This window comes from Protopterus annectens, chromosome 13.part0 (genome assembly GCF_019279795.1).
Source record: "Protopterus annectens isolate FY-2018-M chromosome 13.part0, PAN1.0, whole genome shotgun sequence".
Lineage (NCBI taxonomy): Eukaryota > Metazoa > Chordata > Ceratodontiformes > Protopteridae > Protopterus > Protopterus annectens.
Genome location: NC_056747.1, coordinates 384,607,287 through 384,634,915, shown reverse-complemented (window position 1 = coordinate 384,634,915; position 27,629 = coordinate 384,607,287). Strand labels below are relative to the sequence as shown.

The 27,629-nt window shown below is 37.9% G+C and overlaps 1 protein-coding gene across 1 annotated transcript in view; it reads right to left on the bottom strand.

Annotated features, from left to right (window-relative positions):
- GAMT (guanidinoacetate N-methyltransferase) overlaps positions 1-26,149 on the bottom strand; it is a 306,917-nt gene extending 280,768 nt beyond the window's left edge. Inside the window, exon 1 of the mRNA XM_044054004.1 lies at positions 25,817-26,149. Coding sequence (XP_043909939.1) covers positions 25,817-26,000 — 184 coding nt within the window. The 5' untranslated portion in view covers positions 26,001-26,149. The remainder of the gene's footprint in view (positions 1-25,816) is intronic.
- Positions 26,150-27,629: the final 1,480 nt, after the last annotated feature.

The window sequence follows — 27,629 nt, the reverse complement described above, 5'->3', positions numbered from 1 at the left end:
GTCAGTCACAGTCAGGGGGTGAGTAGAGTAAAGTTGCTGGTAGACCCAACAATGAATGTGGAGCACTAGGGATGGTCATCAAGATGAAGCAGAGCAACAAGACAAGATACAAAAAAAATTAAACTTTCTTCCAGATATCCTGGATTCCTACTCCTCATACACATGCAAACAAGCATACCACTGTCAACCTACATCCCTCCAGGGGGCTCCCCAGTTCTAAAGGAAATCAGATCTCTGAGCATTTCACATATTTTAATTAGTCACTAAATTCATTCATGACTAGTATAACAGGCTCACCACTGCCCCAGACAGCAAGCACTTCCAAGAAGAGTACAGTACATTTCCAAGACCTCCTACATCAGTGTCACAAATTCTTGTTGCACACTAATAAATTATTCTGAGACATATCATTTGATATAGCTGGACAGTGATATATTGTTTTGCCCCCTATTTGCTGCTGCTACCACAACTCCAAAGCATTACCTTCTTCCTTGTCTATCATGACACAGAACAGTATATGACTGCTTTCTCATATTCCTCCCCAGTTGTCCCTCTTTTAAAAGTAATTACTCACCCAGGACTTGCTCCCTTCCCTTGCGATATCATATGCTATCCTTTCAGAGGATTCCATTGTCTAGGATCATTGCGTGCATTTTGGTTTCCATTGTAAATGTGTCACGATATGGTTCACAGGCTTTCAAAAAAGCAAATGACATGTTGGCATCTCTCTCAGGACAGTGATGGCTCTCCTTCATTAGAGTTGCCCTTCTCATAATCTCACAGTACTCCCATTATTTCTGTATTTTGGTACCTTCTGGGGAAGCAGCAAAGGCCTGGACAGCTCCTGGTGGGAAAAGGGGATTCTCATGACCCTGTCAAGTGAAAATGAGCAGTTTATGATCACACACTAGAGAAGTGCATGCAGGTAGGACAACTGTGCAGACTCCATGTTTTGTTAAAGTACTTTGCTGTTTAAAATATCCTTTATCCCTGTTTTCTCCTTATCTTATCTTGTCATCCCCACACTTACTGCCTTTCTTCTCTTTGCATCTCTCTCACACCTCTCCTTTCTACTCCTCTTCCCTCTACATGCCTCTCACACCTTTTGTCTGTCTTCTCCCCAAGGTATCCTTTCCTGCAACTATTCTCACTTGCGTCTTCTAATGTCTTCATACCTCTCTTTATAAAAATATTCTGTCATCCCTGTAACATAAGCCATCTCGGTTGTTATGGATACATCTTATCCATAAAGCCCTGCTAAGCATAATTCTATATTCCATCCATGTTTTGAAATTGTAAACTGCTTCTTAAACTAAATGTTGTAGTATATTATTGCATATGGAATTGTGTATATGTATATTTGTTTTTTGGCATATCCTTGTATCTGTGAACATGTTTTGTTTATTTCTTATGTGATCCTATTCACCTTGGCTGTGCCTGCAAATGGTCCACTGAGATCAGTGCACTACCCCAGTAAATACATATAAATAAATAAATAAACGTTCTACAAAACACACGTTTGTACAAACTAACAAAATGCATAAATAAACAAAAAATTTTTGAAGATCATGCAAAAATTAAGAGATCTTTACCAAATACTACTGTCAGTATAACACATAAGAGATGACAAAATAATATTCAGTGAATTTCCACTGTGAAATCTACATATTCAAAGTTAAGGAACCCATTAAAACTGTAACTTTGAAGCAAATACCAGACCTAGAAGAGAAATCAAATATTTCTGTTTAAATTTATCACTTTTCCAAAATCTAGTACAGAAGCTTCCATTTGCCTGCTAAAGTAATAAAAATGCTTCTTAAATGTGTTAGTTCATAAACCCATACATACTTTAAAAATGGCTGTAGAAGTTTTGTACGTTAATACTTGCAGGTTAACAATGTGATGAGCTCTATAATTTTAACAGTGTAAAGGTTACACTGAGAAGTCCCACAGGTTTCCTTATCAAAATGTTGATCTAGCAAACTGCTGTGTGAAGTTCTGATGAATCAGTCCAAAAGATTTTAACCCAGTATTTATGACACTCCAAACTATTAAGACAACTGTCTCACAATTATAACAGTGCCTCACTCAGGTCACATTTTTTCTTACTTTTAATGACAAGTAAGTTTGTATTTCTTTTATATATGCATGTAATCACTTGCGTTTATATGCAGGATGTATAATGTTTAGTAGCATGTGTCATATATACATTTAACTAGAGAAAGATCAGCAAATCCATACCATGGAACCACCCGGTACCATGTACTCTTTAATCTTATTTTAATTGATAAGGAAAGCTAACTTAGTGTCTCTCCAAACATGAATGCTTTCACTCATAGCTTTCAAACCAATAATATAAAAAATCATCAAAGAACAAATGTGTACTTTGTCTCTGTCTTTGTTCATTATTGTCTACACTTTTCCCTACTTTAATAGGTGAGTAAATAAAAATTGATCACAGTGGAAGACTGATTGCATGTGGATTACTATTGCTTATTTTGTTGTTTCCACAGAATTTATGAATGGGAAGCCTAATGTTTCAGGGGTAGTAGAGCATCTATGTAGTGTGTAAATATGCTTTTCAAAGGCTCATATTGATTATAAATATGGACTGGTTGAACTAAATGCAGTTCTAATGACAGAGGTTCAGAAATGGACTTGGGTTAAAGGACAGCCTGCAAAAAGACTGTCTGAACCCTCTATGATACCAGTCTTCTCCCACGGAATGCAGAAAAAGTTGGACCTGTTTACCTAGCATGTACTGCCAGATGGGAAAGCAGGAGGTAATGTAAAGGCTTTGTAAGGAGAAGGATAAACATCTCCCATTAATGGTTAATATTTTGCTAGGGCAAGATAATGCTAGCCCATATCACCTTGTCATTGTTCTCCGGTAGTTTCGTAAAGTCAAGTCCAGTTCTACAACCTTCTGTAGAACTACAAGGATGCCTGAATATCAAACTCTGTCTAGGACAGAAAGACAGCCAGCCAGACCCTCACACACACACATACACACACACACACACACACACACACACACACACACACACACACACACACACACACACACACACACACACACACACACACACACACACACACACACACACACTTGCTTAAAAAGGAATAGTACAGTAAGAAGACAGGAAATCCTATCAAAACAGCTGACCAAGTGTATTGAGAAGGGATACTATGGGGACCATGCTCTGATATCCTTATTTTATCATGTCTTTGGGGCAAATGAAAAAGTGAAAGCAGAAGCCAAAGTAGATTCAACTGCAGAGAAGGTAAATGAGAACAGATTAAGGTGGTTTGGTCACATTTGCAGGAAAGCATAAGATTTGGTGAAGAAGATTTGGGAGAGACAGAAACAGCGTAAGAGCAGAAGAGAATGTCCAGCCAAGTGATGGACTGACTGCATGATAGAATCCTGCAACTGTCAGCCTTGACTGTCGAAGAAGGTAGCAGAGTGGCACTGAATCAGAAGAGGTGGCAATATTTAATACGACACCCTAATCTCACATAGAAAAAAAATAGGGTGCATGATGATGACTACAGATGGCATAGTGCATGTAGTCAGGCATACTGATCAAAAAATGTAATAAATGTAAAAGTAAAATTAACAGTAAGGAACTTACCTACCTTGCTATAAATATTTAGTCATTAATCATTCTATCTCCTATTCTGTGTAGCTATGTGTCATTTTTTTACACAAAAGTAAAGGTAAAAGTTTCATCCCATAATTTACTATAACATAACTGGCCATGGGTATGGAGCTCCTCTGGCATCTTCCAGGACATTAGTGATTTTTGGCAAGAGATCATTCTATGGAATGCAGGAGAGCATATGAGGTATCAAAGAAAATATGATCCAAGACTGGGTCAGGATGAAAGGAACAGTTCAGGATTGAAGGAGAGGATGTGTGAAAGGTGGTGGTGTCCAGGGTGTAGGGTAGAAGTCTGTCTCGATAAACCAGAGTTGCAGAAGATGTGGTATTTGCAGAAGAATGTGCAAGCTTTTGGAAGAATGAGTGACTGACAATGGAAGTGGTTTAATAGTAAGGCAAGAAGAGGTATGCTGAGATGAAGACAAGAGGCACAGAAGGCCTGAACAGAAGATGAAATGGAAAAAGATAGGAAGGAGACAGGTAGAGATTATCATAATAGTACAGATAAGTGGAGCAGAAAACATAAAAGTAATGGGAAAAGGTGGGGAAGGTAGCTAGGAAAGAGACAACATGAAGAAGAAAGCCAAGATTTAGGTACAGAAGCAGATCAAGAGGAGGCATAGTCAGAGATGGCCAGGTAGGATGGAAATGGACAGGAACTGTAACTCATTCAGAAGGAAAAAACAAAGGGGAAGGGAGTCAGAAAGTGGCACTCACAATGAAGACAGAGAAAAATGATAAAGAGGAACAAGAAGTGAAGGGGGAATGCAGGGAATAAGATAAGACACAGCCAAGATGTGCAACACTGGATAGGCCTTATAGAAAAGTGTGGCAGAAACATGAAATGTATCAGGTGTAGGACAGGGATACAAGTGTGACACAGAAGAAGTTTTGTTTTTTTAATCTTTCATTCCAAAATGCCATCCTTACTCAGTAGTTATCTTACTGTCCCAATGACTTGCTTTATAATCTCTGTGAATGGGTGTAATCCTTCCACTTGTTGTCTCATGAACTCTGCATCACGTTTTCCTCTCACCCCACATGGCCGTCACCACTGACTTCCATTTGGCTTGGGATTCCTCTGTGTGCAGCTGACAAAACACGGTTTATACTACCTCAAAGTACCATTTGGGGTAAAGTACCCCTAATATTCCACATTTATAAACATTTTTATTAAATCGTAACCAAATCTCCAAGGGCATAACACACCAAAAAAAACACTAAATAAGCAACTATAAGTAGTGTGAGGAGAACAACAGGCACAAATGGTATAAGTGAATAAAAACACTTTTAATAAATTAATAAACACGATCATTCCCCTAACACCGCTTACCGTTGGGCATTTTTATTAAATCACAATTGCAACAGTAACATAGACATGCAAACATTAATAGTAAAGAAAACAAACCATAGCAATATTTATTGTTTTCATGCACTATACATTTTTAACAATTATTCACTCCAGCATTACATAAATTGCTCAATCCTGCATTCCCTTAAACTTCACTCCTCCTCCTGAATATAATTCTGTATGTATCCTTCCCACAAATTCTGTTTATTTCTATGTAATTTGCTTCTTCCCTTTTTCTGAAAATCCCACCTCCAGTGGATGGTGAAGCATTTTGTGTGCTGTGAGTAGCTGGGAGGGTAATGTGTTGAGGAGGTTTAAGCCAGCTGAGAATACTGAGTATCATGCAGCGATGTGAGTGGTTTGGGAGACTGCAGGAAAATTTAAAAGTTTTGTTATAGGTGGTTCTAGTTTGTGTATGGTGGAAGAGTTGAGATTTGAGAATATTGCTGAGACTCAGAGGGTAGGAAGGAGAAGGAAGGTGGTAGATGTTTTTTTTTTTTTTTTACTGTGATCACTTAGCAGGTGTGCTTTGTTCAATAAAGAAAGCTTAGTTTGTAGTGTCTTTTTGACTGGGGTATCAGTGTGCAGATCAAATTTTAACTTGTTATCAGTTAACTTCTATGTTGGTGATGTTTTCTGTTTTTGTGTTGTTTGATAAGATAGTATTAAGGTCAGTGTTGTTTTGATTTATGTTTTGAGAAGGGGTAGGATTAGTTTGGTTTTGTTGGGGTTTAGGAACAATTGATACTTATTTAGCCAATTTTCTATAGATGTAAAAGCTTCTTGTGTGAGGATTTCTAAGGTGGGAAGATTTAGGGCTAAGCAAACTAAAGCTGAACCATCAGCAAATAGTATTGTGGTGATGAGTTTTGATTCCTTAAGCATGTCATTAATGAAGATATTGAAAAGTACTGGACCAAGTATGGAACCTTGGGGAACTCCTGTAGTGAATGGTAGGAAGGTAAGGTAGGAGTCATTTCCATTTTACAGACTGAATGCGATTGTTAGGTAGCTAGTGAACCAGCTAGTTGACAAGAGTTGTAAGGCCTATAAGATTTAGTCTTTGGATAAGTAGTTGATGTGAAACTGTGTCAAAGACTTTTGACAAGTCCAGGAAAAGGGTGGAGACAAAATTACCCAAGTCTTGCTCCCAATTCCTTTGTTCTTTTGATAATTTTCTCCAGTAAATTCCAGCCCCCATTTACTAGTTTTCTACACCCCTACTTGCAGTCATCCCTACTGGCAAAATCTCTTTTCTCCCTTCCCATGCTGGCTTAGTTCTTAAAATACTTTCTGCTACTTTATGAATATAATATTTTGTATGACTGTTTTTATTCTCCTTAAGGACCTACATTCAAAATGTTACTCTTTGTTTATCTCCTCCCCCCCCGTTTCATCATCATCACCCCATTCCACCTTGATTTACAACCTTCTGATTGTTTTACGGATATCACCCTTAACTGTACAGATCTAAAACTAGTAATGCTAAACCACAATTGTTCTACGGGGAGGACTGTGAAGAAATTAGGCATTGTCATCTGTACTAGCATGTCTGGCTGAAGTTTTGTACATAATTTCCGATTAACCTTTGTAATTTATGCCAGCATAACTAGCTATGGTACTGTAAATAAGTCCTTGTATGTTGATTAATACTCTGTTTGTACAGAGTGTTTTAAAGAGTTGAACAGTATTCTTTTACATGTCTAACTGTGCATGTTTGTGAAAGAGATTCTAAATGCAGGCTGAGTCACAGTCAGCTGATCTACAGATGATGTCATTGGAATGTTTCAGTTGCTCTGTGTTTACTTTCAGAAACTGATGACAGGATGGAGCTTTCAAATCAGCTGTGTGTTGATTTTCAAAGACTGAAATGAAAATAAGAACTGGAACAGTTAAGACAGTTAACCTAGCTTATAAAAAGAGAAGGAGGTATCCTATAGCAGTAAGTCAGAAAGTGAGCCACAGCTGCTCGTATGTATTGATTTTCCCTTGGACACAGTGACTACAAGGACAGGGGAGAGTGGTAGTACCCAAACTGTCAGTGAGGCAAAACTATTGGAAGTTACTAGACCTCCTGTGGAAGGGGAGCTGGGAAGGGTCACAAAGGTAGAGCTGAGACAGGCTCAACTTACGGACCCTACATTACAATGCTTGAGGGAGGTGGCTAAGGAGGCACCTGAGGCTTAAAGAAGAGGGAAGTCTGTATACTGGAACAAAGGTTTGTTGTACAGAGACTGAATTCCTGAAGGTGGGCTAGAAAGTGAGGTAATACAGCAGTTGGTAGTGCCTAGAGCTTACCGTCTGCCACTTTCAGCCACAACACATGACATCCTTTTTTTGGGTCATATGGGTATAAAACATACTAAAAGACATATTATGCAGAATTTGTATTGGCCTGAGATTGCAAAGGATGTGGTAGGATATTGTAGGACTTGTGAACAGCTCCAAAAAGTTGGCAAGGCAGGGGACAAGGTCAAGGATCTGTTAATGCCTTTACATGTTATTGAAGAGCTGTTTCAGAGGGTGGCAATGGATATTATGGGAACTCTAAGTACTCCACGTTCTACAGGGAAGAAATATATCATGATGGTAGTGGATTATGCTACCAAATACCCTGAGGCGATAGCTCTGTCTACTGAGGCAGAAAATATGGCAAATGTTTTGCTAGAAATGTTCAGCAGGGTAGGTTTTCTGAGGAAGATACTGACTGACCAAACAGCCAGCTTCATGTCAGACCTGCTGATTTGTCTGTGGAAGCGTTGTGGGATGAAACATCTAAAGACCACCCCTACCATCCCCAGACTAATGGTCTTGTGGAGAGGTTAAAGTCTACATTAAAGACTATGCTACGGGCATTTGCAGACCAGTTTAAAAGGGCAGGGTTAACCATTAAACCCAGTAAGTGTCAGGTGGGTATGGCAGAGGTCACTTACTTAGGACACAGAGTGGGGAGTGTTAAGATTAGGCCAGAACCTGTAAAAGTGGAAGCTATTCAAGCATAGCCAGTTCCTATTACTAAAAAGCAAGTGAGAACATTTCTAGGGAGAGCGAGGGAATACAGAAAATTTGTACCCAATTATAATACAATAGCTACACCCCTTACTGACCTAACTAGGAAAAATAAACCGGATAAGGTAGTGTGGACCACAGATTGTGAGCAGGGATTTTAAAAACTTAAAGAGATTTTGGGAGGACCCTCCGTGTTAGCCAGCCCAGATTATAGCAAATAATTTGTTGTACAAGTAGATGCTTCAAATTATGGGATGGGGGCTGTATCATGTTTCCTCAGAAAGAGAACACCCAGTGATATATCTTAGCTGTAGACTTCAACCTAGGGAAGAATGTTATGCAGCTGTGGAGAAAGAATGTCCAGCCATAGGATGAGCATTGCAGAAGCTGCAGCCCTATCTTTATGGAAGAAATTTCACTGTACTCACAGATCATAACCCTTTAACATGGCTAAATAGAGTCAGCAAGCAAAATGCCAAGTTACTGAGGTGGAGTCTGGGGTTGCAAGCATATAACTTGACAATACGACACTGCAGTGGGGTTAATAATGCCAGTACAGACAGATTGCCCAGGCATACCTCTCAACCTCTTACAGCAAGAAATCTGGACAAAGCCATAAATAATGGTGGAACAAGGGACCAAAAATAGGGACAATTTTTAAATATTTCTCTTGCAAACTTGGAAAGTTGATAGAATACGAGGTTTTGCTTTAGCATGAATTTTCTGAAACCTATGCAGTCTGTAACTCAAATGTCTATTATTATTTTCTATCTTCATTCTTTAATGACTTGCCAGTAATTTGTCAGAAAACCACAATTTTAAGAAAAACAAACCAAAAATATGATGCAAAAATCTGGACATTCTGTGAAAATCTAAACAGTTGAGATGTATGTGCCCAGGAAAGAGGTGGGTTGACATATTCCCAAGCATACACGTTTTTCTCAAGCATTGCTTTTTAAAGGTCACTTGTAAATCATGCTCGAGTCATGGGGGGGTGAAGAAATTAGATATTGTCATCTGTGCTAGCATGTCTGGCTGAAGTTTTGTACATATTTCAGATTAATCTATGTAATATATGCTAGTATAACTAGCTATGGTATTGTAAATAATTTCTTGTATGTTGATTAATACTCTGTTTGTATAGGATGTTTTAAAGAGTTGAACAGTGTTTTTTTACATGTCTAACTACACGTTTGTGAAGGAGATTCTAAATGCAGGCAGAGTTGGAGTCAGCTGATCTACAGATGATGCCACTGAAATCTTTCCAGTTGTTCTATGTCTGAGACTGATAACAGGAAGGAATTTCAAATCAGCTGTGTGTTGATTTTCAATGAGTGAAATGAAAATAAGAACTGGAACAATTAAGACAACCTAACTTATAAAAGTGCCTGATGAAGACAGTTGAGCTGAGTACAGTTCACAATTGAGTGGAGTTGTGTTCATTTACAGTTGTACTGAGCAGTGGATACCCAAAGGACTCACCAAGAACTGTAAGCCTGCTTTTGCTCTATTGTAATATTTAGTTTAGATCAGGGACAGTGTTCTTCAGTTAGATAGGAAATTACAGCTAATTAGGGTTTTTCTAAATGTTGAATTTCTATCCTACAGTATTAATTTCATTTTCCTGGTTATTGAATTCTGTTTATTTATTGAAATTACTGCGGTGGTGGTGCTGCGGTAGCATTGTCGCCTCACAGTTAGACGTTGCCTGCTTGATTCTCAGTTAGAGCGTCTTCTGTGTGGAGACATGCGTGAATGGGCGTTCCTTCATTTAAGGTTGTGTATTAGGCCCGGCAAGCCAGCACATAAAAATCTACTGCCAATCATTAGCGGACCGGAGTTCTGCTGTGGTGACCCCTAACAGGGAAAAGCCGAAAGACACAAACAAACAAACTGTTTTGCATTTTTAATAATTTTGCCCATTATTAAATATTTTTATTAGCTTACATTGTGGCTGGTCAGTTAGTGTATTTTTATTGATCTGAGAGTACTTATACCTGCTTTGAAAATTCCTAGGCCACTCTGAAAGCCTGGCTGCTTTAGGTCATTTGCTACCATTTGTTTTGATATCTAATTTTAATAATTGGACAGACCTTTGAAAGGGCATGTAGATACTCTGATTGGTGGCACCCCATTACCGTGTTATTTTGGGAAAGGGATAACAACTGGAAATCTGTGTCAGGCTTTCCCAGAAGTGTTTGGATACGCGAGATTCAATTTATTTAAGTGTGTGTGTATCAGAGGTCTTAAACTGGGACACATTATTCTGAAGTGTGTAATAAGGAATTACATTAGGGGTGGACAGAAGTACAAGTCCAGTCCCAGGTTACAGAGCATATTCCTGTTGTGCTCTTAGGGGAAAATTGTGAAATATTATTCATGTTTAAGTGACGGTCTCACACTGGAGTCAATAGTAAGGATTGAAGCTCCCTAGTTACTGACCCAGGATAGTAGGGAACGTCACATATCTGGTGGCAGTTCGGTGGGATATTGACCGGACGCCACAAGTATCAACTTATTCCACTTAACACTTGTCCTCTTCCCCTCTGAAATACATTCCTTCAGCTTTATTATCCATAATTTCTCTAGTTAATGAAAAAATGTCTGGATGCATTACCAAAAGGATTAAACATTTTCACTACTTAAATCTTACTATCCATATCCACAATCAAAAGCTTCCAGTTTCTCAGTTTTTGCATCATCTTTTTAGTGTTTTCCACATGTCCTTAGCTGCCATAACAGAATATTTTTTTTAAGTAACAGAATTTTTAATCCAATCCATATACCTAAATGCTTTATCTTGTCACTTCTCCCCATAAGTATGGGTACTGCTGAACAAATTCATGAATGGGTACACAGTTTACTGTTTCAGCCTTTGTTTTGTCTTAATTAAATGTCAAATCCTGAAAAGACATGAAACTGTCTCAATGTGTTCCACAATACAGAAATGTCCTTTTCTGGAATTTTAAATTAGAAAATAAGATCTATAAACAAAGCATGGTTACATTAGCATTTATTTCCTTGAATTTGTGAGCCCTTTATTTTCTTTGCCAATGGCTCTAAATATAAAGCAAATAAAGAGGAAAGAGGACAAGTCCTCCCCAGTCTTGTCTTTAATCAAAATTCAAAGTTTCTGGAAACTTGGGATCTGCCACCCACTATCAAAATGTTTACATGCCTTCATTTTTTTGTGGGGGGGGATTAAATGCCTAGAAAGATGAGCACAAACCCACTGAATCACCATGAAAAAACTTTAATATCTGTATGCACTTGCTAATGATATCAACATGTCATTTATATATAGATGATTTTGTTCTGTTCCTCCATTCAGTTATTCGCCCATTTTGGATCTCCTAATACTCTGCTAATGGCTGCAGATACAGGGCAAATAGTACAGGGGATAGTTGGCGCTCGTGTCTTGTTCCTCTCATTATCTGAAATGAACTTCCTGACTCAAACCATGGTTAAAACACTCACCTCTACCCATTCACTGATTTCTAACAGCTTTGTCACGCTTTCCAGTACTCCCAGCTTTAAGATAACCCTTCTAGACAGATCCATTCCTAATGATGAAAACATTTCTACATCTAGACTAATCTTTGTAATATTATTCTATTTATTGTACATGCTGCAAATTTTATGATGTTCTCAATGTAGTATCAAAAGTCTGTCATGCTCCTGTGAACACAGTCTGATCTAAATCAAACATTCCTGGTCCATAAGTTGCTTGTTTTGAGAATGACATTGGCATAAATAACTTATAGTAAGGGTTTGAAATTGAAATAGGCCTGTAGAAGTACAGCATCACAGAATCCTTTCCTTTCTTGTGTATCATTACTACCATTGTCTTCCACCAGGAGGATGGTACACACCCTAGTTTCATAGCGTCACTGAAATTTTTGACTAACAATGAGATCAGGGCTGCTTCCACCAGCTTCTAAAAATCTAAAAGAAAATTCATTGGTACATGGAGTCTTACCAGTTACCTGTTATTTAATCATTTATAAACAACTTGGCAGTACTTGTCAGCTGTAAGACTTACTGACCACTCCTGTCTTTGCCTGTGTAAATTAATTTATTCTAAAAACATGTTAAATCCTTCCTCCATCTCACTATTTTTCACTTCCACTGTATGTAGCTTGCTATAGCAAATATGGAACTCCTCTACAAATTCTAGTGGGTTAATTTTTCTCACACACCCAAAATGTGTATATTCCCCTGCTGCTTTAGACAAACTGTACTTCATTTCCATAATTCCCTCCTCCTTCCCAGCTCTTTCAATAGTTATCTCTTCCTCAGCAACTCACTTTTTTCTGTCCCATAGCTCTTCTGTATGAACTTTAATTTCTTCTGCTATATCCTATTTAAATCTATCCCAGGCTTGTAATCGCTCTCTGCCTTGGCCTACTACTCTTTGTATCTTCCTTTTCAATAGGCTTTAGTACCAGTCATCCTCTGCAGTAAGTTTTAGTGCTAATGTGGGAATGATACAAAGGCATCCAGTGCAGGTCTGTCCTTTAACATTTGGATTTTTTATTAAAATTTGCACTGTAGCACAACCCAAGATTCAATATGGATGCGTACCTACCTAGTTAACCAGAACACTGTACTCCCCTGATATTAAATATATATATATATATATATATATATATATATATATATATATATATATATATATATATATATATATACACCCTGGAGGCAGACTGACTTCTACGTACGAAAAGGCTACATTCCAACCTTTGTTCAAGATACTATCTATTTACCTAGACTGCTCATGTAGCTGCTCACATTTTTACCCATCTGTGAGCCTTATGATTACTCATTTACTAGTAATAATGTCCCAATCACCTAAACACAGTAAGACCTTATTTGCTACTAAAAGAACAATCCACCACCTTCTTTCGTCCCTGTATATCGATATTACCCCCTATCTCTTCAACAACTTCTTATGCATATTTATATCTGCTACACATGTCTCCTGTAAGAATTACCGTTCACATTTTAACAGGGTAAGTAAAGCCACTAGCTGTCCATGCCGTTACTTTTAACCTCTACCCCTCATCTTAATCCACATTTTATACTATTTATTCTTTATCTTGCACTTAACATAAATAATAATTTATTCCCTTATCAGCTAACCAGTGCCAAAGCATTCCCACTGAATATTCACACCTCACAACGTCAGATACAGTGTCCTTCTCATTCTGCCTACTAATCTCCATGTCCTGTATTTCCCCTTAAAAGGAACCCGTGGAAAAAAAGGTACTGTACCACACAAAATAGCACAAACAACACACTGAATAAATATATCAAGATTCATAATTAACCTGTAGAACTAAAATAACCTCCAAATAATAGGCTCACATGAAACTTGAACACCCGGCCAGAACCAGCTTATAGACAATTTTGTCTGAACCGTTATTCTAACTTTAATAACATCTGCTAGTTTTTCACTGCTAAACCCAACTGCCCCCTCCTACCACATAAACAGAGTTAGCATATTTTACCATTTGTTTTTTCAGTCTCATATGCACCATATATGCTCAAATAGGTCACCTTACACTTTGATACTTTCACCTTTTCTTTCTGTATTATATTACCATTTGTTCAATACGTATCTGTCCACAAGTTAACTGCTTAAATAGTCTGCACAATCCACTGTCAAAAGGTTTGCTGCTTTTGGCACCTCAGTAATTATTTCACAATATTTACAAGTTCACCCCCCATGCTCATATTTCCACTTTCAACACAGGAACCTGCCCCATTTAAAGTTCACTTTTACTTGTTCATTCTTTCACATGACCTTTTCCCCGAGCTTAAGCTCAGGTTAAACTACTCTTTTTTTCTATTAAACAAAGATGAATGGAGCCCCTGTTATTATTCCCCCTCCAGCATAACACTGCATATTTCATGGATTCACTTCAATGATGCGCAGATTATACATTTGTCAGTCCCTACCCCTGTAGCTATTGGGCCATATTCTGAAAAGAGCTGGGTGGAATAACTCTATGTCAAGCAGTTTATCTGCCCCTATATCCAAAACCTATGGCTCTGTCAAACCTTATTCACTGTATGCTAATGGGGAATACCAGAGCCCTGTGACAGATTCCAAAAGGGGAATCATGCTTGTTACTCCAATACACTTTGGAGCTGTACTTTGCAAAGGCTGCCAGCATTCAACCCAGAAGCAACAGAGTAGCCACTGACAGCAAAACGCCATTACACCAAAGCAAAAGCTGCATCTGTATGAGGGATTTGGTACTGCAAGCAGTACCTAGTAAAATGCCAGACTGCCTAAAATAGCAAGTTGAACATGCAGGTGAAGTTGTACTGCTACTGTGCTCGTGCTATGGGGGGGGGGGGGTGGAGGCAGAGAACCACACACATGTATTGTGCATGACTTGTACCTCCATTTAATTTTTTTTTAACTTAAACTTGTTAATGGGGGTAGAGCACTTATGCAAATTCCTTGAAGGACCAGTGGTTCTAATTGCTAGTCCTTATCCATGGACAAGGAGATGTAGGCATGACTACAATTCTACTTCTCGAGTTAGCATTCTCCTGCCTGCTCTACCTATGAAGCTGCTGTACAACAAGGTTTCAATGCCATGCAACTCTACCTCTGTGAAAGCTCTGTGGCATCTGCCAACTTCCTATCTGAAAGCTCTGTGGCACCTGGCAACTTCAGCTGAACTTGACAAAGCCACAGAGTCATCAGGTAAATTCAGACTACGTTGGGCATGAGTAATGAGACTTTATGAATCTTAATACTCATTTCTAGCATAGCGTGACTCCCATCCACTCAGTACCTCAGCTTTGTGAAATATTGAATTGGGTGCCTGCAACCCCTCTGGGATGTCAGTCTTGAAGTAGGTGGTGGAAATCGGGTTTGGGGTTTTGAAGGTAGGACTCTGGTGGCTCTCCACTATGCCACTCCAAACATTTTAGAATCCAGCCCAGCATCTGCATACCATGTCCCTAATAACAATCAAGCAGGTATTCCTCCTTTTTGGCTGCTCATTTCACCCACTGTTTCTCTGAATACTGAGAAGTTCAATCATTCCCCAAGTATATAGACATTCTATTTAGTCTGGTTACTATTAACCCAATTAAAGAATGATCAGGAATGCTGCCTCGCCTTGCACTATTTTATTTTGTGATTCTGCTGCTGTCTGTTCACATTCCACACTTTCTCCCATGTTCTGTTCCTCCTCTTCTGTCCTGGCCTCTCCAAGTCTCTCCTCCAAAAACCCTCTGTCACCTGGGCTTCATTTAAAGTTTTTGTTCTGTCCTGTAGAAATATTTTAAAATATACTTGGTGAACCAGCATGCATCTGATTCTCTGGCTCTTCCCTTCTCTCTCCATGGAGATAAACTTGGCTCTTCACTGTCTTGCATCTTCTTATCCTAAGGATAAACTTCATTCTTCATTATCTGATAGCACTAGAGTAATCACTATTAACGTAAGCATAGGTGAGTTCAACTTTATGCCACACCACTGACTTACAGACTCGGTTTAAGATCACTTCTTTCTTTGCACTAGTCTTCAGGTATACCAGTTTATGTCTTGACTTTCTTTTTGTTGCCTCCATTCCTTGGGTAAATATTATCTGCTCTTTCAGATCTTATTGAGTCTTCCATCCACACAGTCCATCTTGCCAGGTGGTACTACATATAAATCATACAACCTTGATCCACCATGTTTTCCAATACTCCAGTGATATGCAAATTCTCCTTCTTGGCTTACCTTTCGTGTATTTTTCTGACAACTTATCAACCTTAGCTTTAAGATCTGTACACCCTGTCTTCTTTCTGTAGCTAAACATCCAAAACACATCAAATTCCAATAGGAAAACTAAATATCTGATGATTTAAACACACTGACAGTGTACCAGTGCAAACTTGATTCTTGATACTGTCTGATTTTGCTGCTATGACACTCTATTGTTATTAAGACTATTTTTGTGTTTCAGTTAGCATTAACAGTGTATCAAAGAATGGTAAAAAATACCATTTGTGCTAAGATCCTTTTGTAACATTATATAAACAAATGTAATTGAACTATCAGAAGAATAATTTCCAAAGTGCTGGCAGCAACCACTTACAGAAATGTCATTAATGAGATCCAGTCATAAATTTATCCTTAACTACCATGCACATTTAAACATTTCAATCAAAAACAAGGACCTTCTTGTGCTGAGTAAACATCTCACCAGACAAGACAGCCAAGAAAATGTAAACCAAAAAAGTAGAATGATGAGATGACACCCGGCTCTTACCATAAAGCGAAGAAGTTTTTAATTAAAATAACATAAGCGCTTTCACAGCTCTTGCTGCTTCTTCAGATGTCAGTACAAAATTAAACAAAATGCAGCAATTTATACAAATCACTACCAATCAAGCATGCAAATTAATTAATCAATTAAAAGTTCTCAATCCTTAAAGTAACAATCAAGATAAAACCACAAACTTTAATGCATATATCTAGATTTGTGTCAACCTTATTTGACTTATAAAAGCATATAAATATGTCATAAATAAATAAAGAGCGAGTTTTCAACAAGGGCTTAATGGGAACTTTGTCATTCAAGCCTGAGCCATGGTCTACTCTTAACCTAGCTATTTACGTGCACTCTAAACACTCAGTAGAATTCCTAACATCCCCTGGCCACCTGTTGGTCTCAACCTTAGCTATAACCTGAAACTTAAAACTATGTGAATGAGAGGTGTCTCTCACATGCTTAGACAGGGCACTGTGTTCCGTGCCATTGTTAATATGTCGCAGATGTTCTGCTACACGATCCTTCAGCAGCCTATCAGTTTTTCCCACATAGAATTTTGTGCAGGCTGTACAACACGCTAAATAAACTACATGTGAAGAACTACAAGTAGCATATACATTAAAAACATATTGTCTGCCCTGATCTGGATATTTAAACACACCCGAGCTATCAATATAACTGCAATATTTACAAGCATGACATGGTCTAGTGCCCGTCTGGGTAGACCCACTTATACCCTTATTGGATTTTCCATAGATAAACTGTTTGGGTAACACAACATTTACTTCAAGCATCTCTTCTTCTTGAAGACAAAATTGGGTTGTTCACCCACTATTCCCCTCAAGTCTTCATTAGCTGAAATAATAGGCTAATGTTTCCTGATGACATTTAAAACATATCCATTAGTAAGGGAATAAGTGACTGGTACCCTGCATTTCCCATCATTGGAGCACTTCGAATGAATCTGAGGGGGATTAGAAGAAAAGAATGCCCTACCTCTACCACATCTATCTTCAGCTACTCTATTTAGCACATTATGTACATCCTGTCTTCTATAACCCCTATCAACAAATTTATTTTCTAAATCACCCAACTCCGCTATAAAATTATTTCACTGGTATTCACCCTAGAAATCTTCAGACCCTGTCCCTGTACGATGTTATTAAATACATACTTAGGGTGCATACTCATGCAGTGTACAAAGTGGTTCCTATAACATGATTTCCTAAACAAGGAGGTATCAATCTGCCCATTACCAGCTACTTTAATTAGTACATCTAAATAACTAATCTCAACCATAGAGAACTCAGCTGTGAACCTGAGAAAAGTAGTACTACAATTAATCTCTTCAATAAAATGAGACAATTCATCCTGTGTACCTCTCCAAATCACAAATAAATCGTCAACAAAATGCCTATAAAACAAAATATGTTTAACATATGAATCAACAAACACATACCCCAATTCCCAAATCAACATAACAAGATTGATGTAGCTGTTGGCACATGATGTGCCCATTGCTACACCATCTTTCTGTAAAAAGTATTTCCAATTAAAGACAAACACATTATTATACAAAACCATCTCAAGTAAACTACATAATAATTCCACCTTGCTGTCACTAATAATATCCTGTTCTATTTAAAATTGCTTAATCCACTCAATACCTATGTTATTTGGTATAACAGTGAATAATGACCTAACATCCAGGGTCACCAAATACCATTCTTCGATATTAAATGTAGCCTGCGTAAAGTAATAAAGATCAACTAAAAACTGTTGAGAGTCACTCAAAATGTGAGACTTTGTATCTAAAATAAAGTGCTTCTCCAAAAAGATTAACATGGACTCTGTACTCCACTTCCTACCTGAGATAACAGGTCTCAATGGTTGATTGGTGGAATCTTTGTGTAACTTGGGTAAGCCCTGGATGAAAGGTACCAAAGGGCGATGAACATAAAAACAGTCAAACAGAGTTTTGTCAGTCAAATTTGTCGAACACAAACAGCTCAATTCATTTTTCATTCAATTGATTTTGTTATTAACCTCAAACAGTGTTATCTGGCTATAAAAAGAAACATCAAACAACATGTCATGCATTCTCTTGGCATACCATAGAGAATCTAGAACCACTATTAAGCCCCCCTTATCAGCGGGATGTAGAACAATACTTTCATCATGCATTAAATTATCTAGTGCTCTCTTTTCATTAACAGTAATATTAAAAAAGCTCTTGTCAGTTGTTACAAAACGAATTCCTATAAATATCATCCAAAGAAATCTTCTCAAACACTTCAATAAGGAGATGCAAGACAGGTGTAAACAAACTAGATTTTCTAAAAACTGTATTACAAGAAGTCACTGCATTATCTTCGTACATAAACTTCAACATAATGTTCCTAGTAAAGGATTTAATGTCAAAAATCATTCAGTGATATCTGCCCTCTGAGAAGGCACAAAAGAGAGACCGTTTTGTAAAATGACAACTCTTCACCACTCAAGATTCTACTAGATAAATTGTATATCAAGCCCTTTTGCCAGTACCTCTTTATACTCGGTGTCTCCAGAGTCTTGATTCTGTTTACGTTTGTTCCTGGTCCTGCCCTGAGACCTCAGTCATCTCTCTACAACTCTCTGATTGATCGGCAAAGGAAAATTTAAACAATTCACCTTGCGCTGGTCTTTAGCCGGCATAGACGCTTTATTGGAGTCACTATGACTTCAGCAGACACCACAAACGTCTTCTTTCTTGCTCCCAGTTCTTTCCCATTCACGGACACATCTGGGGATTTGATTACATCATCACTCACGTATGAAGACACCAGATTGGTCAGCAATAGCTGAATATGATCATGTTGCTTGTGCTAACAGCTGATTGCTCAACAATCTTATTTTCATTGACAACATCCAGCTCTCTCGGCCAGGAAAAAACATGACTATTTGCAAAATCATTCTTGTCTCTATTCAATTTCTTCACTTTATTACGTAAAGGTCTCTGCTCATACAGACATGCAGCATCCAAAACTGTACAAAACAATTTATCAAGCAGCTCACCATAAAATTGCTTGTACGGATTGGATACACTCTTCTCAATCTGTGCTGCTAATTCAGGTTAATCTTTTAATGCACAGTCACACAACAACTTGCTATATTTAAAGCTGAGCTCCAAGTTAAGTTTTTGCCACTTACCCAACAAGGTAGGATATGCAATCCCTTGTGCTGGTATTTTCAAGACCCGTAAACCCCTGGGCACTATACTCAGCTTAAGGCACATCTGCAAATGATATTGCTGGCATTGAGTTCTTTTTAATTTGTACAAGAGAGTCAATTGTAGTATATCAGTGTCCATTTCAATCATATCACAATCAAGATACATACCATCAAGTGGATTCACATCTCGCTGTAAGAAGCGATGCAACTTATCTTTCACTGAGGGATTAGAAGTCTTCTCCAATATTTGTATCGGTACATAATCCAACTCAATATTCCCTTCCGCCATGGCCACAGCACAAGGTCTACACTGCAAACAGTCAATCAAAAACAACAACCTTCTTGTGCTGAGAAAACATCTCACCAGACAAGATAGCCAAGAAATGTAAACCAAAAAAGTAGAATGATGAGACAATACCTAGCTCTTACCATAAAACAAAAAAGTTTTAATTAAAATAACATAAGCATTTTCACAGCTCTTGCTGCTTTTTAAGATATCAGTACAAAATAAAACAAAAAACAGCAATTTATACAACTCACTGCCAATCAAGCATGCAAATTAATCAATCAATTAAAAGCTCTCAATCCTTAAAGTAACAATCAATATAAAACCACAGACTTTAATGCATATATCTTAATTTGTGTCAAACTTATTTGACTTATAACATAAAAGCATATAAATATATCATAAAGTTAAAAAAAACACAAACTACCTGAATAAAGAATGTGTTTTCAACAAGGGTTTAATGGAAACTTTGTCATTCAACCCTGAGCCATGGTCTGTTCTTAACCTAGCTATCCACGTGCTCTCTAAACACTCAGTAGAATTCCTAACATACCCTAGCCTCCTATTGGTCTCAACCTTAGCTATAACCTGAAACTTAAAACTTTGTGAATGAGAGGTGTCTCTTACATGCCTAGACAGGGCACTGTGTTCTGGGACATTGTTAATATGTCGCAGATGTTCTGCTACACGATCCTTCAGCAGCCTATCAGTTTTACTCACATAGAATTTTGTGCATGCTGTACAACACGCTAAATAAACTACATGGGAAGAACTACAAGTAGCGTATACAATAAAAACATATTGTCTGCCCTTATCTAGATGTTTAAACACACCCGAGCTATCAATAAAACTGCAATATTTACAAGCATGACATGGTCTAGTGCCCGTCTGGGTAGATCCACTTATATCCTTATAGGATTTTCCATAGATAAACTGTTTGGGTAACAACATTTGCTTCAAGCATATTCTTCTTGAAGACAAAATTGGGTTGTTCTCCCACTATTCCCCTCAAGTCCTCATTAGCTGTAATAATAGGCCAATGTTGCCTGATGACATCTAAAACATATCCAGTAGTAAGGGAATAAGTGACTGGTACCCCACATTTCCCATCACTGGAGGACTACTAGAACCAAAAGTAAAAAAAAAAATGGCAGCAATATGACAGTGCACTGGGACACTTTGATTTTCTCACTGGCCTCGAGCATGGGTAGGAGTAAGTTTGTTGGTGGATGGGAGGACCAAGCAGACACAATGAAAGCGGAAAGGCATAGGTGGCAGCAGACGGTCAGCTGTGGGATGCAGGGAGAGGAAAAAAGTGTCTGATGCCAGGTCTTTATAGTACTGGTGAATGTCAACTAGACTTACTTAAACGTATATCTACTTTATCACTAGTACAGTTAGATGTATGTAGCATACTTCAATTATAAGAACAAGTTTTCAAAAGCTGATTTTTCAAGTAATGTTAAAAATGCACAATAAGTGCATTATGGGGCATCACTTGCTATACAGTATTTACACTATATTTATCTTGTCTCTGATTTGTACTTTCACATGTCGGGCCAGCAGTGCTAAAAGGAAGCTATTCTGAGTTAAAAAAAGACTGTCAAACAGCAGAACTATGTTAAGTTCCCTATAAGTGAAACTAGAATTCGTCTATAACCTCCGTTACTTACAAAACCAAGATTTGCTTTTACCAAACACCAAAGATTTGCTTCTATTAATGCAATGATGTGCTCTCTTTTCACAAATTCTGATCTCAATTTTGTGGTCTCCTCACTACTTTAGCTTGTGCGTTGTCCTTTGGTCCTCCTCTTTTTGTCTTTCGCTCTCTTTACCGTCCTCCTTCTGTCTGTCTCTCTCTTTACCCTCCTCTTTTTTTTTTCTGGCTGTCTCTCTCTCTTTCTCTTGTGTACATATGTTTGGCATTTTTTTTACATTAGTTTTGTTAAACATTTCTCTTGTCGCATTTGCCTTTGAAAGTGACTGCTTCTCTGAATATGATCATCTGGAACTTTTATACCTTGAAACAAGTACATTAAGTTCTGATGTCCAAAGTCCAGTAATGACAACATGTTCTGTCTTCTGGGAACTGGACATCAAAGTATTTTAACTGTCAACTCTGTTACTTATTGCAGATGTTCTAAGTCAACTAGAATCCATGACAACCTGTAGGTAAAAATTATAACTAAAAAAATTAAACAGAAACTGTAAAGATGGAAAAGGATATGAGTGAAGATATAATAACAACAATGCACCTGTTTGTTCACTAGGTGATCACTCTCCCAAAGTATCTCTTTTCATCTAAAGCCTGTGTCACAGTGCAATTGACATACACTAGACAAATGATGCAGTATACACAGGCATGTCACAGTACCTTAATATCTTACAGGTAAGGGATATGACATACACAGAAAGTTCATAGCTTGACCACATGTACAGACAAACTTCATTCTTTGGTTATCCTCGCATTTAGTGGCAAGTAACATTCATGATAAACAGTGCAAACTGAGACATACCATTTATGTGAGTCCTTTACTTTTTACTTCTAGTTAACTATTAGTAGCAGTTTCCATAACAGTGTTTTATCTAGACATTATTTCAAAGTACACATAAGGCAGTGCTTAAAACAGAACCTAACTGAAACCATACATGACCTAAGCAGGGTCTTAGTCTTCTGACATCTCATTTGTAAAGGTGGAGGAAAAGGCATAAGTCCACACACAAAACAAGATGTTAAGTGTTATACTGAGCACTTGGATTTCAAATATAAAATTCAGTACCATGTGAAGCATCAGACTTATGTAAGCATTGTATGGCTAAGATGGAGGAAGTCTGGGGGTATGAAAAATAATCTTTTACTGGGTCCCTTCAATGGGAATACTAAAAAAAAAAAAAAAAAAACAGGAGAGCCCCTTCCCCACACAACACAGTTTGGGACGGCACACAGTTCTCAGGCATTACATTCAATGTAAACACTGAAATGGCTTCCATACACATGCCCAAGGAGAAATTCCCCAAGTGTCAGTAGCCCGCAGAAAAAGAAGATGGAACAACATAAGGCTGAACTCTTTTTACCATAGGAAATCATTGCCAGTGCAATTTCTATGTGTGCATCGGTAATGATTCACTTTTTATATAGACTTCAACCTTTTTCTGAGTTAATGTGTCTATGGAATTGTTATATATATATATATATATATATATATATATATATATATATATATATATATATAAGTTCCCGATGTGAGAGGCTTGCCCCCTGGAAAAAACTACAAAAAATGAGTTTTTCACCCTGTTCGTTTTCAGGCATGTCTCTTCATTCTTTTGAAATGCTGACTTTCAGGAAAATGGCGTTTCCTAGTAGAACCCAATGGAACACAGTGCAAAGTAGTGGGTAAGCTCACATGAAGGATGGGAAAGCACAGCGGCTGGGGGAAACATTTTGTTTTCCACTACCATTGTCTGACAGCTTAGTCTAGAGGCTATAAGAAGCTAACAAACTGTAAAACACATTTTCTTAACTATAAGTCCAACTATTGTTAAAAAGTATTCTTCAGGAAGTCTGTGTACACACAAACTTATGATGAACAGAAAAATTAAACATGCAATTTAAAATCTCGATTTGTGCTGCTCACAAACTTATGATGAACAGAAAAATTAAACATGCAATTTAAAATCACGATTTGTGCTGTTTTTTAAATAATGAGGCATCAGAACATTCATCTGTACTATATATGTCTTCTTGGGCCATTGTCCAGGTATTTGTTTTTCTTTTAATTACCAAAGCTGCCCCTCCCATGGCTCAAACCTGCATTTATCTTTTCATTTTTTCTCAACTAGCACAAATGTTATTATATCCTGTTCTCTGACATTTTTTTATGCTTGTGCCCATTATGTGCGGAAATGGATACATCTGATTTACACTTGCATCATATCTAGAAGATTTCTCTGTCCTGTGCTTAGAAGACATTTGTCATGGTCACAGAGAAGAGGGAACCTACCACAGCGCTCAACAATGCATAGAAAAGAACCTTTCTAGATATGATGCCAGAGTACCGCATGTCATAGTTTTCAACCTTCCATTGTTAAAATGTAGAACACTACCTCTCAAAATGTAAAATAAATAGGTAAAATGAGGAACACAATCTAACAAATTCAAGTAAGAATCTTACAGCATGGTTAAAATATTATGTTATACTTAACAAAAATAAGTTATTTTGATGAATTAGTATGTTTTAAGTACTATGGTTGTTAAAAAAAAAAACTAATGTATAATGAATATGGGACAGGCCCTTTCAATGTATAATGTATAATGAGGAAGGTATCTGAAGTCTGTCTGTCTCACTCCAATAAACAACAGTCAGGCACACACTTCAGTTCTGGTATCTGATTTTGCAGATTGTTCCCGATTTGGCCCCACGAGTTTGCCCTGTCCCTCCGTCCTCATGAATCTTTTGATTTTGTCTGGTAAATCACTGAGGATTACAACAGCCAGTTGATAATGCTAGACACTGATTTCAAACTTCTTTTTATGTAGACAATGCAGAAGCAAAAAAAATGTTACTCTAATAACTTTTTACGTGTAATTTTCTATGCCTTCTTGCCATCCCCTTTCACTTCATTTCTAATTTAGATTCTACAGTTTCCCCATTCTCAGATTGATAACCTTCCTCAAATTAACCTGATTTTCCTCATACTCTTCTACCTTTTGAACTTACTTTTTTTAGTACAGTTTGAATTCACCTACTTTTACTATTTTACAGTATGCTCTTCTTTCAACTGTAGTAACTATTGTAAATATTTTACCTCCTTTTCTATATTATAATGTTATTGTATTGATTTGTTTGTACACTGGAGCTTTTCTCCCCAGGCCCCCACTGAAAATGTTCAGCCCATTGGACCTTCCCGGTAAACAAATGTCAATAAATAAATAAATACTTAAAACTTGCCCCCGATTTTTATTTTTTGCCCTCCATATTACTATCAACATTGTTGTCCCTCATCCTAAGGGAAGACCTAAGGTATGGAGTACTTCGGACGGGAGGTGAAACTGGAATACCCCAACCCGCGCAGCAGACCTTTCAAACGACTGGGGACAAATATCAACTGAATCAGGGACAAGACATGACAACATCAGGGCCAATCAGGGACACATTTAAAATATTAGTGCTATTAACTTAACACATTGACAGACTCAGAGCATATGAATTAATACACATTTTCTGGGGTAAATTAAGTTTATAACTCTTAACTGTTGTCATTATTCATTATGTGTAATTCGCCACCTTTCCTCCAAAAGTCACTAGTTAAGGGGATTAAGTGGGACATAATTAGAATTTGAGTCAAAATCAGGGACAGTTGAGAGGAATGCCGCGCAGAAGTGGTGAGGGAGGGGGCATTTAACACCTTACGGAAGGCGCTCCCTCTGAGATGCAAGAGGAAAAAAACAATTGTTGTGAAGCAGGTAACAGAACCGTTTCTCAGTAGGTTCAGAAGCATCGAATATGTTGGATGTGCTTCGATGATAGAAGGGGAACTTCTGGAAAATTACAAAATTGGGCGTTATGTGTATTTGTGTCTACAAGCATGCTTGTTTGCTTTGAAGATATATAAAGCAATATGGGGGAAGTACATGCATTTCTCTTTTTGGTATGTGGATCCCTTTACTCAAAAGAGCATACATTACTTAACTGAAATGTCTTATAACTTGAGGAACAGAACGTGAGTAATGAAATCGAGGGCATACATAATGGCGCCAGTCGCGTACTTGCTTGACATTTGCAGTAGCCACCGTGCCATTTCACTTATAGTAAAATAAATATTAAATTAGTTGAACCGTAAAGCGGTATTGAATGGGCTGCAACATTACAAAAAGTTTGTCATTTCTGTGAACTTGTAAAGCCGGTATACCTTACTTTTTTAACCGTACGCGTCATTGGGGTCACTTGTACGCTACCCTCGTTTCTGTTAAGGTCACATGTATATTACGTGTACATGCCAACTGCCAATACCTTTGGATGCTGCGACCGTGGCTAACGAGTGCATATACGGTGTCTCCCACCGTTCCATTACCGGCTTTCCGAGTATCTCCAGGTGCGTGTCTGTTTCATTGTAGCCGGCTTCAGCGACTTTCCAACCGTGCTTGCAGTTCTCGCCCTGGGCGAAGATCGGTTGACCAGCACCGTCTGTACTCATTTTCACTGGGGAGTCGAATATTGCAAAGAGCAAACTAGCCTTCCGGGCGGGTTTATAAAGGGGGCACTCAGACTGCTGACCTTGCTAAAAAGCAGGGGCTATAAAAAGTATGACCGAAATGTGATAAGTTCTTACCAACAGTTGTGTGTGTCACACGTGTCGTAACTTGGGGGATGGCAAACGTGTGTGTGCGTTTATAACAGAAACGGCTATCATTGCACTTTGTCCTGTGTAGCGATTACCAGATCTGCTTCTCAAGCAAAGACAAAGCTGTATACATTATCATGTACTACAGTTACTAGCTAATAATACAAAATACAGTTAAGATGTTAAACAAAAAAAATTAAGCATGTAGAGTCATGTAACTGCAGAACAAAACTGTAGTAGTAGTGCTTATGCCAGGGTGCAGCCAGGCATACTCTTAGAGTGCATTTTTTTCTGAGCATGTTAGGGTCTTTATTAAATCATATGGCCATAAACGTCTGTGCTTCTAACAACATGTATATAACGTGCTTACAGAGAAGATTGCAACTGCGGTGGTGGTGCTGCGGTAGCGTTGTCGCCTCACAGACGTATTCACCGTTTGATTCTCAGTTAGAGCGTCTTCTGTGTAGCGACATGCGCGAATGGGCGTTCCTTCGTTGAAGGTTGTGCGTTGGGCCCGGCAAGCCAGTACGTAAAAATCTACTGCCAATCATTAGCGGACCCGTGTTCCGCTGTGGCGACACGACACAAACAAACAGGGAAGATTGCAAATCTAAAACAATACCTCTAATAGTTTTTGATTGAGCATCTGAAAATATTACACTCCTTAAGTGGGGATGGATGGGGTAACAACAACTTGAGTGAAATGACGTTTTTTTAAATGCCAGGTTGGGGTGGGGCGCAGCAATAAGCATATGTGAGTGAAAAATGGAATCCACTGACTACACCCCTGCACGCGTGTGTGTACTAGGGCAGCTTAAATACAGTTACAAGATGCTGGTGATCAAGCATGTGTAATAGAGACATCTAAGGCAAAGGAGTTGTGCAGAACAGGGAGACTTGTAGGGGTAGTAGTGTGTGTGTCAATAGCTATGACTTGGGCATAAAGCCCTTACCTATTAATTGTATCTGTTTTTTAGTTAAATTATAGCTCTGTCTCTTTCAGTGCCTCCTAAAATGTTTGACTTTTAGGGAAAATGTCGTTAATTACTTGTAATAAATAATGACAGTAATTTATCGTTATATATTTCTTTTACTTGATAGATATATATATATATATATATATATATATATATATAAATTCACATTTCTTTTTCTGTCAGTGTCTCAAGTTAAGAGTACTTATATTTTAATAGTGTTCCTGATTCTGTTGTTGTTGAGAGCAGGGCTGTAACCAGAAAATTCTATTTTGTACTCGCAAACTCTTTACTGCCCCCAACTCACCTGGCATTTAAAAAATGGACACATCTTTCAAAATGTTCTTCCCCTAGCAGTTAATAAATGTACACATCATTTTCAGCCGTTCCTTCAAAAAATAACACTCCCTACTGTAAGCAAATTATGTACCTGTTAGAGAAGTTATAGACAACTTTAGACATTATATAGCCTGAAAAAAAACTACAATATTTCTGAGTGATGCAAAGA